General features: G+C 33.5%; 1 protein-coding gene across 1 annotated transcript in view; it reads right to left on the minus strand.

Annotated features, from left to right (window-relative positions):
- Positions 1-19,843, minus strand: part of LOC129757264 (adhesion G protein-coupled receptor L1-like) — a 205,335-nt gene that overhangs the window by 19,901 nt on the left and 165,591 nt on the right. Inside the window, exon 6 of the mRNA XM_055754426.1 lies at positions 12,512-12,613. Within this exon, the coding sequence (XP_055610401.1) occupies positions 12,512-12,613 (102 nt within the window). The remainder of the gene's footprint in view (positions 1-12,511; positions 12,614-19,843) is intronic.

The raw sequence follows: 19,843 nt of genomic DNA on the forward strand, positions 1-19,843 counted from the left end.
CGAGCTGTTTACTCGTGTTAGTAGCCTACCTTGTATATTTATACCGTGAGTTTAACCATGGATCCAGGAGGTTCAAGATGCTACAGTCTCCATACCAAGAAATTCACATAAATCGTATCGAGTCAGTACAAAAACAATTCTTATTGTTTGCCTTAAATACGTAAATTTGGCTGGACGACTTTACCTCTTCCATCATATGAATTTTGATGCATGCTTAATAATTTAGATACACTAAATTGGGAATTGTTGTGCTGGGAATCATCGTGGTAGTTGTGACAGGAGGCGGACCGGACATCATCGGCACAACAAGCATGAAATGGCCCAGTAGAAGAACGAGCACAATGGTGAACAACAAATCGCGCTGCTCTGAACAGGCTAATAGGCAGCCATAGCGGGCTTCACAAGCGGCGCAATGGGGCGTAATCCCAGGATGGGGCTGTATCCCGGTTCCGGGGGCAATGCCCTTTACTTAGAGCGATCACTTCACAAGAAGCGCTGAGACCCTACACGTTTTACCAGTCGCGTTATTTAACTGTGATAGTGAACCACAGAGTTGGATAAAACCCGCTGCTAAACCAATTCGTCGTATACAAAATCAAAATTCTAGAAAAAAAAACTGGAAACCCGAATTGTAAACCCAAGATAGACTTGAGGTTTTGGGTTTGACACTGTATTCCAAATCAAAATCGGTACTTTTGGTTCATAAAGGGCAGAGAACAGTAGTAAAGAAAAATACTTCAAATATTCGTACGTTTCTCCACTCTTGAAAAGTTATTCAAGAACCTATATGTTATTTCCTGGCATCCCGGCTCACATTGATTGAATTCAGCGGGATACATGAAAATTGCACAGACTTCATTCGGAGGGATTTGAGTTAGTGTGCGTGTAAAGAAATGTTACAACCAAATGAAGTAAAGTTCGTGCACGACTTGACACTATTTTTTTTTTTAAAGATACGATGAAATATAAAACATTAATACTGAATTAAGCCTCACTAACCTTACTTAAATTAAGTTTGAATCGATGGAACACTTAGAGCTTAAATATTTTTTAATAAATTTTCCTATTTCATGAATTTGCATATAAATTTTTAAGAGTTGTTGTCGTAGAGTCAACGATAAACTTCGATAAAAGTCTACGATAATCTTGTTCTTGCCTTAAGATTTGTTCTGTTTCAAACGAACCCAAAATAAAAAAAAAATTACCATTTTTCTTTTTTTTATTTTTTGAAAATTAACAAAACTTTTGGAAATAATATTTTTTTGTCAAAATCAATTTATAAAATTACGACAGATTTTTGCGCCATCAGCAAGTAAAAGTTTCATTTCAACCCCGGGGAAATGGGGATTGGAGATGTTCCAACTCGAACACAGCTTCCACCGGGTGAGAATTTCAGCTTCATTGAGTTTCCCATCACAGCTTCCCACACCTCTAGGTATTTGCCACAATTTCGAAAGTATCGAATGGCAATTAAAACTTGTCTGGCAAAGCGTTGTTGGCGAGAAGGTGGCGGCAACGAAATAATTGGTGCCCTTCGGGGAAACTTTCACTGTATCCCCGCGAGAATGGTCAACTTTTTTGGCTCTGATAATTATTTTTTTCGCCGTTCCAGCTCATCTAAATTATTTACCAAAATCTCAACCAGTTATTTTTTTTGTGGTAGAAAACTGTCCAAGAAGGTTGTTAGCAAACGTGGGGTTGAAGAAGGGTTGTTTTTCGACACAAACTTTAGAGCAAAAGGTGCAAAATTTAATCTACCCGCCAACAGCGATGGGAGCGCTCTTGGCAAATATCTACCCAGCGAACTTACAACCTCCTACTAATCATCCCATGAGAAAGTCATCGTTTCGTTCGTTCGTCTAGAGGTGCCGCATTAAGACCTCTGGCTGGCTGGCTGGCTGCCTGGTACCGGCAAAGTTTGGCAGCTGATGGGAAATTGGTGCTCGAATTGGCACCATAAATAATTCCGAAAGCTGTAAAACAATTAGGGCGGGATTATTTTGACAAAGTGTTTTATCCCTCGAGAGACGATGGCTCTGGGTAGTTTTTCGGAGGTAACTAATTAGTTGGTGAATTGAATTATTTAGAAGGGTAAGATTTTTTAATCCTTGTTCATGGAAGGCGCTGATTGAAATTGTTATTGATGTGTTGAACAAAACTATAAATTTTATTCAGATTAGTATAATTTCACAGAAAGTTCTTTAAGCCGATGATCGAATTTTCTGAGAGGTTTTTCACAATGATGAAAAATGCAATGAGCTGAATGACAAAAATGGCAAAAATGACAAAAATGACAAAAATGACAAAAATGACAAAAATGACAAAAATGACAAAAATGACAAAAATGACAAAAATGACAAAAATGACAAAAATGACAAAAATGACAAAAATGACAAAAATGACAAAAATGACAAAAATGACAAAAATGACAAAAATGACAAAAATGACAAAAATGACAAAAATGACAAAAATGACAAAAATGACAAAAATGACAAAAATGACAAAAATGACAAAAATGACAAAAATGACAAAAATGACCAAAATGACAAAAATGACAAAAATGACAAAAAAGTCAAAAATGACAAAAATGACAAAAATGACAAAAATGACAAAAATGACAAAAATGACAAAAATGACAAAAATGACAAAAATGACAAAAATGACAAAAATGACAAAAATGACAAAAATGACAAAAATGACAAAAATGACAAAAATGACAAAAATGACAAAAATGACAAAAATGACAAAAATGACAAAAATGACAAAAATGACAAAAATGACAAAAATGACAAAAATGACAAAAATGACAAAAATGACAAAAATGACAAAAATGACAAAAATGACAAAAATGACAAAAATGACAAAAATGACAAAAATGACAAAAATGACAAAAATGACAAAAATGACAAAAATGACAAAAATGACAAAAATGACAAAAATGACAAAAATGACAAAAATGACAAAAATGACAAAAATGACAAAAATGACAAAAATGACAAAAATGACAAAAATGACAAAAATGACAAAAATGACAAAAATGACAAAAATGACAAAAATGACAAAAATGACAAAAATGACAAAAATGACAAAAATGACAAAAATGACAAAAACGACAAAAATGACAAAAATGACAAAAATGACAAAAATGACAAAAATGACAAAAATGACAAAAATGACAAAAATGACAAAAATGACAAAAATGACAAAAATGACAAAAATGACAAAAATGACATAAATGACACAAATGACAAAAACGACAAAAATGACAAAAATGACAAAAATGACAAAAATGACAAAAATGACAAAAATGACAAAAATGACAAAAATGACAAAAATGACAAAAATGACAAAAATGACAAAAATGACAAAAATGACAAAAATGACAAAAATGACAAAAAGATGACAAAATTAAAAGAAACATAATAGTTTTAATTATTTTCAGGTAACCATGAATTTATTTGGTAATTTAAACGTTCTTTTTTCGTTTGATAAAGTTTCAGCCAAATTCAGTCATCATCTTTAAGTTGCATCGTTTCGTCACCCTTCCTGGAAGCGAAAAAGAAAAAAAAAAACATACTCCTGTCAAGCAAATTTCATGCATCGGCTGCTCCTAGAATTGTTGTCACTTTTGATTTCGGTCGCCCGTCAAATCTTTGTCAAATATCCAAACATGACCGGCGTTATTTCGAGCGACCGACCGAGGACGAAGAGACGTTTTTTTTTTTGGGATGAAAAAGAAAATTTTATACCTCCCCAAAAATGGAATGCCATTTTATTATACGCTTTGCACCATGTAGCAGAGAAATGAACGTCGAAAAGATGGATTGCCCTTAAGAAACTGGTAGGTTATCCTGGGAATCAAGCTTTTTGATAACTCTTAAAACCATGAAAAAAATTCTATTTTTCAGATAATTTGTGAGGAATAAAATTTGTCAAAAATATATTTTTTTAACTGTAAATAATTTAACATCTTACCTATTTCTAAATAAAATCATTCAATTTTTCAGACATATTCCAAAAAAATGAGCAAAGCCACATCTGGACCAGGTAACTCCAAACTAGAAAACTAGAAAAGACGAATGTCGAGCATGTCTCGGCTTTCACTTCCAGCATCCAACCCGAATAGAAAAGGATGAAAAGGCTAAGGCTCCATAGAGAAGAGCAAAAAAATCAGGAGGAAAAAATCACTCCTTTAACATTTGGGATTCCGCCAGCAGTAGTCAGGAAACATCTCATCCCTTTGGAATTGTTTTCTCGATGCGGGTAAATGAAAAATTTCGGCTGATGGCTGGGAAAGTCGTCACCCAAGAAGACGGTGCAAGCTAGGGAAAAAAATTAGATTGAATAGGTACCGAGGTGTGAATTACATTTTCGACTGGAGCCAAAAGGGCACTCGGGTGGAGGGAAAAAATCTCAATTTTCCGCCTTTGGAGCAGATTTTTCTTTTCTGGGATTTTGCGTTTGTATGATTCGGTTGAGATATTCGAAAATTCCATGTAGATAAAACGCAAATCATGACAAAGAGGATGTTCGTTTAGTGGAAATCTGAGATGCTTTTGATGATTATCTACTGGGCTCTGGATGACAGTTTGTTTATTTATTCAAATTTCTTGCAAGGAACTTATTTGATTTCACGGGTAGTTTAAAATTCTCGTTTTTCCGACCATTAATTGATTTTTTGTTGTTGAAAATACTTTGTTACTATGTGTGAAACAAACATTAAAATAGGGTTTTACAAGTCATTCTCTTATTTTCCCTTTGAAGAGTTTTTTTTTCAAATAATAGAAATTTAATTTGATTTCAACAATAACAAGTTTATGGTGTGCTTGTTTACTTTTGTGACGTAAGTTCTTGCTTGACTTGGTCGTTTTTGACTACTGTAGACGTTACCCTCATTTTTCATCTGATATTTACAAGTTTTTTAATTGGACACCAACAAATTCAGTTGTTTCACTTCAAAAAAGGGACGTAAACACTTCTGGAGATGATTTTTTTTTCTAACTGGTTTAATTTAAATTTTTCTTTATTCATTTCATTTTATGACTCGCATTTCAATTCGAATTATTTATAAATTAACATAAAACATATTTTTGTTGATTTATAGGAATTTAACCCATTAAGGTCATTATAATAATTATAAGCAATCTTGGATCCACAGAAAAAAGCAAAAATAATGTTGGTTTTTCAGTACAAAATATTCAATTTTCCCAGTCATAGCTAAAAGTTCAAATTTTCTCATGTTGGTGTTACTTAAAAATTATGCAAAAACCATGAATGATTTTTGGCCCAAAACGAAGCATTTTACACCCCAGAGTTTGAGAAATTCAAAAATGACACCAAACCGACTCAGTCTATTTAATGTGACGTGTTTCCACTTTGCATTTTAACATTTTTTTTTTAATTTTTTAAATTTGGTATTTTTTTGAATTTTTTTAAATTATCTTATTTTTGTAATTCCTGTTATTTAAGTAATTTTTGTCATTTTATTCATTTTTGTCAATTTTGTCATTTTTGTGATATTTGTAATTTTTGTCATTTTTGTCATTTTGGACATTTTTGTTATTTTTGTCATTTTTTTTTATTTTGTTTATTTTTGTCATTTTTGTCATTTTTGTCATTTTTGTCATTTTTGTCATTTTTGTCATTTTTGTCATTTTTGTCATTTTTGTCATTTTTGTCATTTTTGTCATTTTTGTCATTTTTGTCACTTTTGTCATTATTGTCATTTTTGTCATTTTTGTCATTTTTGTCATTTTTGTCATTTTTGTCATTTTTGTCATTTTTGTCATTTTTGTCATTTTTGTCATTTTTGTCATTTTTGTCATTTTTGTCATTTTTGTCATTTTTGTCATTTTTGTCATTTTTGTCATTTTTGTAATTTTTGTCATTTTTGTCATTTTTGTCATTTTTGTCATTTTTGTCATTTTTGTCATTTTTTGTCATTTTTGTCATTTTTGTCATTTTTGTCATTTTTGTCATTTTTGTCATTTTTGTCATTTTTGTCATTTTTGTCATTTTTGTCATTTTTGTCATTTTTGTCATTTTTGTCATTTTTGTCATTTTTGTCATTTTTGTCATTTTAGTCATTTTAGTCATTTTAGTCATTTTTGTCATTTTTGTCATTTTTGTCATTTTTGTCATTTTTGTCATTTTTGTCATTTTTGTCATTTTTGTCATTTTTGTCATTTTTGTCATTTTTGTCATTTTTGTCATTTTTGTCATTTTTGTCATTTTTGTCATTTTTGTCATTTTTGTCATTTTTGTCATTTTTGTCATTTTTGTCATTTTTGTCATTTTTGTCATTTTTGTCATTTTTGTCATTTTTGTCATTTTTGTCATTTTTGTCATTTTTGTCATTTTTGTCATTTTTGTCATTTTTGTCATTTTTGTCATTTTTGTCATTTTTGTCATTTTTGTCATTTTTGTCATTTTTGTCATTTTTGTCATTTTTGTCATTTTTGTCATTTTTGTCATTTTTGTCATTTTTGTCATTTTTGTCATTTTTGTCATTTTTGTAATTTTTGTAATTTTTGTCATTTTTGTCATTTTTGTCATTTTTGTCATTTTTGTCATTTTTGTCATTTTTGTCATTTTTGTCATTTTTGTCATTTTTGTCATTTTTGTAATTTTTGTCATTTTTGTAATTTTTGTCATTTTTGTCATTTTTGTCATTTTTGTCATTTTTGTCATTTTTGTCATTTTTGTCATTTTTGTCATTTTTGTCATTTTTGTCATTTTTGTCATTTTTGTCATTTTTGTCATTTTTGTCATTTTTGTCATTTTTGTCATTTTTGTCATTTTTGTCATTTTTGTCATTTTTGTCATTTTTGTCATTTTTGTCATTTTTGTCATTTTTGTCATTTTTGTCATTTTTGTCATTTTTGTCATTTTTGTCATTTTTGTCATTTTTGTCATTTTTGTCATTTTTGTCATTTTTGTCATTTTTGTCATTTTTGTCATTTTTGTCATTTTTGTCATTTTTGTCATTTTTGTCATTTTTGTCATTTTTGTCATTTTTGGTTATATTCATAAACTGACATACTTGTCAAATTTTCCACCTGATGTTGGATGATTCAGAAAATATCGATGAGTAATTATGAAAAAGCTACAAAATCATCAAAAACTTATGGTTTCAGTAAAAGAGCTTGGGTGTCTCGGTGTTTATTTCACTGTAAATAGCTTCATTGTACTTTGATTATCGTTTATTCCAGATTTTTTTTTCATATATCCAGGCTTGTCTATAAAGCCAATAAAAAATTCGAGAAAAGTAAAATCTGACCGGGATGCCAGGTACTATTTGACATTTTCCGGATTTTACTGGGGTTTATTTAGATAATTTGCTTAATCAAATGAATACTTATTCTTTGAAAATTTTTAGATTTTGCGTTCTAAAACGATTTGTAAGAGTCAATTTAAATATAAACATCCATTATTCTCTAACCCTTGGATACGATTTTAACACTGCTGCTGTCATTCGATTAAAACATAAAATTTTAAGTAATTTACTTTCTTTATCCTCTAGTATGCTAGAGAATAATGCCTAGATTCTGTTGAGGTATGCTCTTTTTTACAAATTTTTCAAAAAATCGTCCAGAACCGGCAGTGTAGATTCGTTTGGTAGAAATTCATCTGATTCAATATAAAATAAGCAATTTCAAATAGCTTGGCACCTGTTTTGATATGTTTTGTCCCAGATTTTACTGGAACCCATTCTCTGGTGATAAGCGTCCTACAAGCGACAATTTATCCTAATTTTTAAATACAAAGTTCCCTGAATTTTGGAAAAAAAATGTTGACAACCCTGTTCCTGACACTTTCACTATCTAACATCCAGGAATGCCAGGTGGATTCGTCAAAAATCAAGACACCATGAAAAAAAGCAGTATTTTTCAGGACACCACAAATTTGCATAAATTGCATAAATAAAGGCGAATAGGTGGGACTGCAGATGTCTTAATTTATGCACTGGGGCGATCAGAATCTAAGCTGCCATGCAGTTCATATGGAATAACACCATTCAAATATCGTTGAACTATTTATTACAGATTTATTCGATATCCTGATAAATTAACTTTAAATTAAATTAAAATTAAAACATTTTTTGAAAACCAATTGAAAGACAATTTTTCAAAAATCTTGACAAATCCTGTCAATTCAAAAAAATCAGGACGGTCTTTCGAAAATCAGGACAAATCCTAATCTATCAGTACATCTGGCACCTCTGCTAACATCTCTCCAAAAACTGCCTGATCCGATGCAACACACCTACTCTTGAGAGAACCCGTCGTGTAGTTAACTTTCTCTTTCTCTCCTATTGCTTGTTGTAAATCTCGATTTTCTCTGCATATATCATACGGGGAAGCATATGAGAGAATCCAATCCATTTTTTTGATTTATCTACATGAAGGGTGACACGGACAAAATTTGGTCAATATCAACTTGACGTATTTCTTTCAATTTTGCTTAAAAAAAAAACCTAAACACCTCTCATTTTGAAGGTGTGTGTGTAGAATGTTGCTCTTATTTTGATTTTGGAATTCACTCTTCAGTTGTCAAAATGCCTTCCAAGGAAGAAGAGCAGCATATCAAAATTTTGCTCGCGCATCGCGAAAATCCGAGCTACTCGCACACAAAGCTGGCAAAGTCGCTAAAAGTTGTCAAATCAACCGTTACAAATGTAATTAAAGTGTTTGGAGAACGTTTGTCTACAGCCAGGAAGTCTGGATTAGGGGGAAATCGAAAACCGGAAGCCGCTGAGACAACAAAGAGAGTTGCCGGTAGTTTCAAGCGAAACTCTAACCTCTCTCTCCGAGATGCCGCAAATAAGCTGGGTTTATCGTTTACAACCGTGCATCGAGCCAAAAAACGAGCCGGACTATCGACTTACAAGAAGGTAGCGACTCCAAATTGCGATGATAAACAAAAAAAGACGGCCAAAGCGCGATCCCGGAGGCTGTACACGACGATGCTGACGAAGTTTGACTGCGTGGTAATGGACGACGAAACCTACGTCAAAGCCGACTAAAAGCAGCTTTTGGGACAGGAGTTTTATACGGCAAAAGGAAGGGGAAAGATAGCAGATATTTTCAAGCACATGTCAAAGTTCGCGAAGAAATATCTGGTTTGGCAAGTCATCTGTACCTGTGGCTTGAAAAGCAGCATTTTCATAGCTTCCGGGACTGTCAACCAAGAAATTTACGTGAAAGAGTGTTTGAATAAACGTCTACTGCCTTTCCTGAAGAAACACGGTTGTTCCGTACTGTTTAGGCCGGATTTGGCATCTTGCCATTACGGTAAAAAGGCTATGGAGTGGTACGCCGCCAACAACGTGCAGGTGGTTCCCAAGGACAGGCAGTTCAAGGCAAACTGGTTTTCTGCGGCGAAGAAGGTGGACAAGGTGGTTGTACAAAATACGATGGCAGGGGTTAAGCGTAAGGCCCGGCAATTCGGATTTAGAAAAGCGAAAGCTTTACTGAATATTTTTCCTGAATTTTATACTAATTAAACTTGAAAAGGAAATTTAATTTGATTTTTTAAATAAACGATTTCACTGATTTACACGCGATTTCCTTTGACCAAATTTTGACCGTATAACCCTTTAAGCATCTTAAACTGGATTAAAGTTGTTCACTTTTTGATGATACGGAGTAGAAATAATATTTCACTCAAGGTTCAACATTACATGTTACAAAATCAAGTTCTATTTTGTTGATTTTGTCCTCACGGGTCAGTTTTTGGGCCAATCAACATAATGGTCGGTTTGAAATTCGATAAGGCCGATTTGGCTTCCATAGTCATCATCATCAACGAACCATTTTGTGTTAATCTTAAATTCTCCGATACCTCAAAATATAGTTTATTTTTTTTATAATAGTCAATTGATGAGTCTGAAAAGTTTTTTTTTCAATAATTCAATTTATTTATCTTTGATTTCAACTGTATTCTACGATTTTTTTAACGAACTGCTTATTTTCAACAATCGAAAACATTTGAGAAAAAAGTTTTATTTTTATTTTTCGATCGATCTGATTAAATATTTGATAAGACACTACAAATATGTGTTATTGTTCGAATACTTTGACTCATGATTTGAAACTTTTATTTGTGAAGAAATTCCTTCAATACGGCGAATTGCAACGATACAGTCTCCACCAAAATTTGTGCTGATTAATATCGTAAGTCTGCTCCCGCCAGACCATCGCCATTTGCCCATTGGAAAGCGGCGAATGATGAACCTCGTCGTCTACGTACAAAAACTCTCCGGACCAGGAGTTCCGAATCCGGTACTGACCCGGTCTCGAGCCATCCGAAGCCGGAATAAACTGCCAATAGGCCGTCTTCAGGATCTTCTTAGTGGCCCTATCTGTCAGGACCCTTCGTTTATCGGCAGCCCTAGCTTCCTCATCATCGCCCACCATCAGCCACTCTTTCAGCTTACGGTTCCGTATAGCATAAGATACGTTCCAAGAATCTTTGGTGTAAAAGTACCATTCAGACGAACGAATCGTCAACGGGTAACTTGTAATGTAAACCCACCGGAGTTTGTCCCATTTGAAGACTCGATCCAGGTCAGCAATCAGATCGCCTCTGGTTGCCACCGAATTGATTTTGACACAGTCGTTGGGATAAGTTTCCAGGTCTAGTTGCTCACGTCTCGAGCACTCACAATTGCAGTAGGGACTTGAGATTTTGGTCAAGGCTTTACAGCTGAGAAACATCAGCAGAAGTAACTTCAAAATATACTCCATGATTTTGACTGAGTAAGTTCTGTTAGCTTAAAGTTGTGTTATTTATAGTGTTTTTGCGCAACTAATTCGGTTAATCGAAACAAATCGATTCTTTATGCCTGCTTGATCACCACTAAGCATGAAGTATGAACAATCACTACTGATATCAGTTAAAAGAATATTCAAGAGAGTAATATTGCATTTTTCAATAATCTCTGAAGGTAAGGAAAAAGTAGATAAATTTAAATTTTTTTGAACTTGCCAATTTTGAAAGTTTTGACAATTTTGACAATGGTGCCAATTTTGCCAAAACGGCCAATTTTGACAATGTTGACAACTTTGACCATTCTTAAAATTTTGACAATTTGTCAATTTTGACAATTTTATCAATGATGTCAATTTTGTCAATTTTGTCAATTTTGTCAATTTTGTCAATTTTGTCAATTTTGTCAATTTTGTCAATTTTGTCAATTTTGTCAATTTTGTCAATTTTGTCAATTTTGTCAATTTTGTCAATTTTGTCAATTTGTCCATTTTGTCAAATTTGTCAATTTTGTCAATTCTGTCAATTTTGTCAATTTTGTCAATTTTGTCAATTTTGTCAATTTTGTCAATTTTGTCAATTTTGTCAATTTTGTCAATTTTGTCAATTTTGTCAATTTTGTCAATTTTGTCAATTTTGTCAATTTTGTCAATTTTGTCAATTTTGTCAATTTTGTCAATTTTGTCAATTTTGTCAATTTTGTCAATTTTGTCAATTTTGTCAATTTTGTCAATTTTGTCAATTTTGTCAATTTGTCAATTTTGTCAATTTTGTCAATTTAGTCAATTTTGTCAATTTTGTCAATTTTGTCAATTTTGTCAATTTTGTCAATTTTGTCAATTTTGTCAATTTTGTCAATTTTGTCAATTTTGTCAATTTTGTCAATTTTGTCAATTTTGTCAATTTTGTCAATTTTGTCAATTTTGTCAATTTTGTCAATTTTGTCAATTTTGTCAATTTTGTCAATTTTGTCAATTTTGTCAATTTTGTCAATTTTGTCAATTTTGTCAATTTTGTCAATTTTGTCAATTTTGTCAATTTTGTCAATTTTGTCAATTTTGTCAATTTTGTCAATTTTGTCAATTTTGTCAATTTTGTCAATTTTGTCAATTTTGTCAATTTTGTCAATTTTGTCAATTTTGTCAATTTTGTCAATTTTGTCAATTTTGTCAATTTTTTTCAATTTTTTTCAATTTTGACAATTTGTCAATTTTCTCAATTTTGACAAATTTGACAATTTTGACAATTTTGACAATTATGACAATTTTGACAATTTTGACAATTTTGACAATTTTGACAATTTTGACAATTTTGACAATTTTGACAATTTTGACAATTTTGACAATTTTGACAATTTTGACAATTTTGACAATTTTGACAATTTTGACAATTTTGACAATTTTGACAATTTTGACAATTTTGACAATTTTGACAATTTTGTCAATTTTGACAATTTTGACAATTTTGACAATTTTGACAATTTTGACAATTTTGACAATTTTGACAATTTTGACAATTTTGACAATTTTGACAATTTTGACAATTTTGACAATTTTGACAATTTTGACAATTTTGACAATTTTGATTATTTTCGCAAGTTTTACAATTTCGACACTTTTGACAATTTTGACAATTTTGACAATTTTGGCAATTTTGAAAATTTATCTCAAGTTTGTCGTTTTAATGACACCCAACCCAATGAGATTTTTTTTTGTTTTGGACAGCTTCCCAATTTAGTTACCTGAATTCCCTGGGCGATGCTGTAGACGGACCAAAGTTCGATGACGTTCCACATGGATGCGATGGCCCCGAGAACGACAACCGTCGACAGGACTACCAGAATCTGTTGGGGGAAAAGAAAGAACGTAGCATATCACACAGTGTCGTGTCATTAATGGTTTGGTTTGCAAGGTTCTGACATTTGAGCCTGATGATGATGATGATCGTCATTATGATGGGTAACAGAAGTGGACCCTCGAATGCGTTCAAGTTGATCTGTGTTTTAATTATACGATTTTTTTTTGTTTTGGGTTTCCTCGCCCGGCAGCGCGATGGTTGAAGTGCAGATATTGTTTCAAACGATGAAGACATTAATTGCTGCTGACATACAAAGTGGTCATTCAAGCTCATGCGTTATTGAAATCGGGAATGACATTTGATGAATTTCATTCTTCGACATTTTAATTATTGGCCGAAAGGTTAACCTGCATCATTGGATTTTCGCATAACACAAATATCATGGTTTATTCAAAAGATCATTTTAATTTTTCTTTTTTTTATTAACGAAATAACTATACAAGTCTAAAAATATAGCTATTATCCGTTATTAAATGGTCCAATGACGTCTTTTGTCAGTGAAACTGTTATGGCACCAACAAAATATAATAACTTTGTAGACTTGTGCATAAAAAATTATTTTTTTTAGCAATCTTAGCTGACAAATCAATCAATTATAAATTCTTTCTATAGACTTCTTTAAGTACGAGGTCCAGCGCGTCTAAAAAAAAATGTAGAAGCATAGATAATTCAGATTTCCTTTGTGTCGCAAGCAGCTTGAATGTGTTTTATCAAGTTTCAAAGATGTGTTATTGTGAATATATTGTTTATTAATGCCAAACGACATATACCTGTTAAACAGCTAATTACTTTTTTGTCTCCAAAGATACGAAATTATTACATTCGACAAAGTTGTTCAGTGGAAAATTTCTCTTAGGAATTTTATAAATTGGCACAAAAACCATCCGCTGGCTCGGTTCCACAGATGAAACATAAATTATGTTGATTTTTCAGTACAAAATATTAAACTTTCCCATACTAACCTAAAATTTCAAATTTACTCATGTAAACGTTACTTAAAAATTTTGCAAGAAATCATGGATGAGTTTTGGACCAAGACGAAGCTTTTAAGACCCCAGGGTTTGAGAAATTCCAAAATGACCCCCAATCGACTCAGTCTATTGTCACATACCGCATAATTCGAAGTTGGATGCTTAACAAATTGAACGAGATTTGCCATGGAAAAGTATTTGGATACGAGAAATGGTTCTATGATTATTTGAGACACCACCTTCATTCTAGTCAGTACATAGGATGGGAGAGAGGACTCCAATACATTTTTTTTTGCATAACTTTGAAACTTATCAAGCATGAGACAGGTATTTATGTACGAGATATATTTTTATGATTATCGTAGACCACTCCGCCTTGAAGTGGGGAAGAGGGGAGGGCAAAAGAAGTTCCATATAAATTTCGTTGTACAGCTTAAGAACTTATAATTTAATGAAACCAAACCTAATATGAGAGAGATTTTGCGTTCGAAATAAATGGATATGATTATTAGAAACCCCTACCTCCTTCTAGCATCGAGGGAGCAGTCATGCAAGCTTTTATGTGACTAAAATCCTTTTTTTTAGGGTAGATCCAAAAGAAAGATGCATGTTTTCATTCATTGTTTTTTTTTAATTCAAAAACTTAAGTTAACTTAATTTGAAAGATAATGAGCAAAAGCTATTTCAGGAGGTATTTTTCCCAGAAATCATGTTTTAGTTTTGTACCTTAAACTAGGGTTGCCATCCGTCCCGCAAAAGCGGGACATGTCCCGCTTTTTTGTTGATTGTCCCGCCGTCCCGCTTTTTCCTCAAAATGTCCCGCTTTTTTCATGGAAAACTTTTACAAAATCCACTGACTCACATTGGAATAATCCAAACTTTATTCTCAATTTCAATTCATTAGTTCGACACGAAAAATCTTTCAAATACGTCTTTTTTCTCAAAATATGAAACACAATACACGGTGTACAATATAATAAGGTGATATCTTCCCGATAATGTCGTCATTACTATCCATCTAGTGATCCTCGGTGTATGCAGCATTATCTTACGCGCGCAAAACTTTTTGCCTGGCACGCTATAGGCAGATAGTAATGACGTCACTTGTTTACATTCAAACGAGTTGTTTACTCTTGTTAGTAGCCTACCTTATATACTTATACCGTGACACAATATATATTTTTTTTTGAATAAGTCTTTTTTCTCAGAATAAGCATTATTTTTTCTGATTTTACATAAGACAATACTCAGTAGCCCTTAAGTAACAATAAAGTTCTAATTCAGGCAAACATTCTTGGAGCACGTTCAACCAATACAATTTTAAAAAAATTTGGTATGAAGAAAATATTGTATGAGATGCTTCCAAATTATTAAAGTTCTCAATCTTGTCGTATCCGGTCCATTGTATCCATTACACTTATAACTTTTTCTTCCTAAATTCGGGCTTCTATATTTTTTCGCTTATTTGGGATGTGCAGCCTTCTCTTATAAACTCTCTCTATCAACTGACTTCTGAAAACGGATTCCTCACTTTCTGAAGCCTTCTCATTCTCTCGTTTAGTAATTCGAGCTAAGACCAATTAAATATCTCTCTCACTCCTGTTGGGTTCAATCGGTTCAATATATTTTCCTCGCTGAACGGAATCTTTGTCAATCCTTTTCTGCTGGGAACGATTCCCCTTTCGGATCAGAGTTGCCAGAATATTAATTTATATATTTATGTACACCCAATATTCTCTACAAATCTATCGACAGAATCTTAGTTAAATTGTTTTTTATGCGCCACCATTTTCGACTCAATTGTCCAATTATATAGTGACGGAAGTTTTCTTGAGTTTTCAAACTATTAAAACAAATATGAAATACATTTGTTATTGTACAAAGGTTTTAAGGCTATGTTAAATCCACCGTTTACACGTAGGACTTGAAATATTTCTCTCAAATAATTTGTCAATTTGCGAGAACCGTGGTAAAATAACCACGTTTATGGCAAAAACCGTGCAAATAAAAATTATGTAAAAAACTGAGCATTAATCCACGTTCAAAAAAAATCTTGGTGTACTTTCTATGAATAACCTTGGCTGATGATATACGTACAAGTTTGGCAATAAAATTAAGCTATTTTTAAGAGTTTCTTTAATGCCCCGCTTTTTTCGGCTGCGTCCCGCTTTTTTGTCGTGAAATGTCCCGCTTTTTTTCTGAAAGTATCTGGCAAGTCTACCTTAAACTTTACCTAAAGTTAGAACATTTTCAAAAAATTGCACTCAATATTCAAACCGATCATCTCGAGATAGGCTGGACCAAATTTCAAAATTTGAGTTGCATTTGAAAATTAGAATCCTTATTCTTTACTTCTCAAAACACAATAAAAAAATTTGTACAAAAATTTAAGTATGAACTTTTAATTACTAAAATAGACACTTAAGTTATCGGTCAAAACTTTTGGATCACTCTTTATAAAACATTCAAATTTATCTCATTCATATCTTTCTCATCTAACATCGTATTGCAGATCTGAAGGGTTCATTTGAAAGCTTAGGAATTGTTGTTTTTTCATAAAGTTATTCTAAAATTATATTTTAAAGTATAACCATAAAAAATCACCTGAAATTATTTGTTTTTTGAAAGTTCACACTTATGATTCTGAATTTTTTATGGTTATAGCTTTAAAATATAATTTTGAATGACTTTATGAAAAAACAACAATTCCTAAGCTTTCAAATGAACCCTTTAGATCTGCAATACAATCCTATCCCGAGATGATCGGCTTTGAATATTGAGGGCGATTTTTTGAAAATGTTCTAACTTTAGGTAAAGTTTAAGGTACAAAACTAAAACATTATTTTTGAGCAAAATATCTCCGAAATAGCTATTGCTCATTATCATTCAGATGAGAACAGAAGATTTGCAATATGTCCTAAGACGGCTGAGATATGAACGATCAAAATTTGCATGTTTTTTTAGCGTGTGATCCCAAACTTTTGGCCGGCAGTGTACTAGAAGAAAAAAACAATTTTTCACTTTATGAATTATTTGTTGCAAATTTTCGGTTTTTTATTCGTATCAGTACAATTAAAATAGAAAATTTTGTATGATAACTTGAATTTCAAGAACAAATCAATTAAAACTAAGTTCCAGAAGCTTCATTCTTCAGAAACTGATTTTGATAATCTTTTCTTCAACTAAATTTTTATTTAGAGTGTTGATTTTTTATATTAAGAAATTTAAAAATCAAAATCAGAATGTTCAACGAGAATTATGTTCCAAAATTGAAACTAATGACACGAAATTTCCAAATCACGATTCAGTAAAATACACCAATGAAAAATCTAATCACCGTTATTTATGTTTGTTAATTAGTTTATCAGCCTTATCGGAGAAAAGTGAAACACTTCAGTATAATAACAAAACATCAAAGTCTTACAGTCAGTTTGAAATTCATAGCAATAATTAACAAACAGTTATCTCAAATGTTTGCTTTTTCAAACATATACAGGGTGACAAAAAAGTCCGGTCACACACGCAAATCTCCATATTTCAAAGAATAAGAAGAAAATCAGAATCTGGTTTTCATAGCTTTATTCAGTAACTCATAAAGATACTTCACAGACGGTATCTTGGAATTACACCACCTTTCTCTGATCTAACTAGCTTCAGACGTCTCGGAAAGTCGTCGCAGGCGGCGCGCACGTGCTCCATCGGCATCTCGTCCCAGATTTCCCTGATAACTCACTCGAATTGCTCCAAATTTGTTAATTTATAGTCGTTCAGCTTCGACATCATATATCCCCACACGAAATAATCCAGTGGATTCAGATCCGGAGACGAGGAGGCCATTCATTCTTTGGAATGAAATCTGTCAAATTTTCCTCACACTACGCCTGAACAACCTTTGCGGTGTTGGATGGGGCACCATCTTGCTGGAAGCAGTAGTAATCGTCTGCAAACAATAGTTCAGCTTGAGGCAGAACATTTTTCTTCAAAACCGTGTCCAAGTAGTACGCTGCGTTGATTTTGACCCCTTTATCGATAAAAATAAGAGGCAGTTTACCTCTCTTGCAAATGGCTCCCCAAACCATCACTGACGTCTTATTTTTGGAACCGGGAAACGTTCAGCTTGTCCGCAGGAGCTTGCTGGAGGCTCACACTCCAAACTCGATCATTTTGACGATTGACTGTTTGCTCCAAAACGAACAGCTTCTCGTCCGAAAAAATGATCTCGTCATCTGCGCGCCAACCGAGCAATTCCCGCGACCGTTGGTACCTCTTGTCCATTGTAGCTTTGGTAACCCCATGAACCACCTGTTTTTTGTACGGTGTACGTTTTAAATCCTTGCGCAGAAGCAGGCGGATTGATTCTCGGTTCATTTTGAGGTTCCTGGCCAGCTTCCGTGCAGATTGGGCGGGATTCCGTTTAATCCGGTCTCGAATAATCTTTACCAGCCTTGGAGTTCTCACAGACCTTGGTCGTCCAGATCGTGCCTTGTTCTCGGTGCCTCCGGTCTCTAGGTACCGATTTATGGTCCGGTACACGAATTTTCGGTTGATTCCGAGCGGTTTTAGATGTTTGAATATGTGTTCGGGTTTGAACCCTTTCACATATTCAGCGATAACAGCTGCTCTAAACTCTGCCATAGATCACAACTCAATGTAAACAAACTGCACAGAAACGAAACTCTGCCACTTTGGGCAGCGAAGTTAGCCCTTTCATTTGACATATAGATGGCACCAGAGAGATGCAACGTGTAGGCTACAGGCGACCCCAAAAAAGTGTGACAGGACTTTTTTGTCACCCTGTAGTTGCAAAATGTGAGTACGTAACTGAAATGTTGTTTTGAGTCTAGCGCTGATATTCAGAAGCCTAGGTTGAATAACTGTAAATAACTTGAATAATGTTTTTCCTACATTTTCATCTATCAACAACGTGTGTATTATTTTCAATTCTTTCAAGAGCTTTTAAAATGACGTCTGCACTGTATTTTAGGTAGCTTCATCCACCTCCTTCAATTTCTGCTACTTTTCGGTTCAATGCTTCAAAAAAAAAACTATGGGCAATTCAGTGGATACAGCTGTTTCGAAATTAACAAAACATGATTCTTTTTTGACCAATTTAAAGCGTTTTTATTTGAATTTCTGCTGGCAAATTATGACGACGTGTTCTACGATTCAAAAGATTTAAGTTATAGAAATATACGATTTGCTTTTGGTTTAATGCCTTTGAAGCAAGTCCCCTCGAATTTATATATTCCAGATAGCGTCGAGGAACCGTCATGAGCTGCAGATCGAATCGTCAGGGGATCAAGTCTAGGTACTAACAATTACTTCATGAACGTTGAAAAAACATCAGCATTCAGGCAAATAATAAATTTGTACGATATAAACTTGAATTTGACAGCAAAAACGCATTTCTTTGAAATAATCTTTGATCGATCTCGATCACATTGGTCACCCTGATTTCAAATAGTTTTGTTATCTTATTGTAACCCCCTGTACCGTTTGCTATAATTCAAGTGTTAAATGTTGCCAACTTGTTTTATTGTTCTGTAATGAATAGTTTCAATATTTTAAGCGTCAAAAACTGTAATGACGAGGAAAAATAAAAGGAAAGCTCTCTTACGTTTTTAACACTCGACTGGAAAACAAGTTTTCCCTTCCCCATCCGAAAGTCAGAACAAATGTTCTGACATAACATTTTTGGTGCCGTGACCAGGATGCAGCAGGCTTTCGCCAGGAGTTTCTCACCCCTGTCCAGCGTTAAGCAATCCTGCCCTGGGTAACCTTTCGCCGGACTATTCTCAGAGTACCTGCTTGACCATTGGACAACGTTTTGACCCTGTTAATCGAAGATCCGAGCGGCCAATCATCACGACCTGCAACCTAACCCTAGCCTGATCATATTGGTATACCAACCTCCCTGCCTACCCTTATTGCGGATCGACCATGCGGCCCGAATGGGAGCACTGATGTTAACGGCCTAACATCAGCCATCCGGAATCCTGCGGTACTGGCTGCCAGTCAGTGCCCGTTCGCTTAAAATTTCCTGTGGTTTCATCATGCCCTAGTATTTCGGTATGTTCCAAGTATCACCAGAACCGAAATCTAAACTCCCCCTGTTTCGAGGAAATGTTTCCAGCAGTGATTGAATTTTGGTGAGCATGAGTTGATCAACCATCTCTCGCTCAACGCTTTACTCGGAAGCTAAGGTTGCTTTGAGGCAGCGAAAACGACAAAACCGATGATGCATA

This window comes from Uranotaenia lowii, chromosome 3, assembly GCF_029784155.1.
Source record: "Uranotaenia lowii strain MFRU-FL chromosome 3, ASM2978415v1, whole genome shotgun sequence".
Classification (NCBI taxonomy): domain Eukaryota; kingdom Metazoa; phylum Arthropoda; class Insecta; order Diptera; family Culicidae; genus Uranotaenia; species Uranotaenia lowii.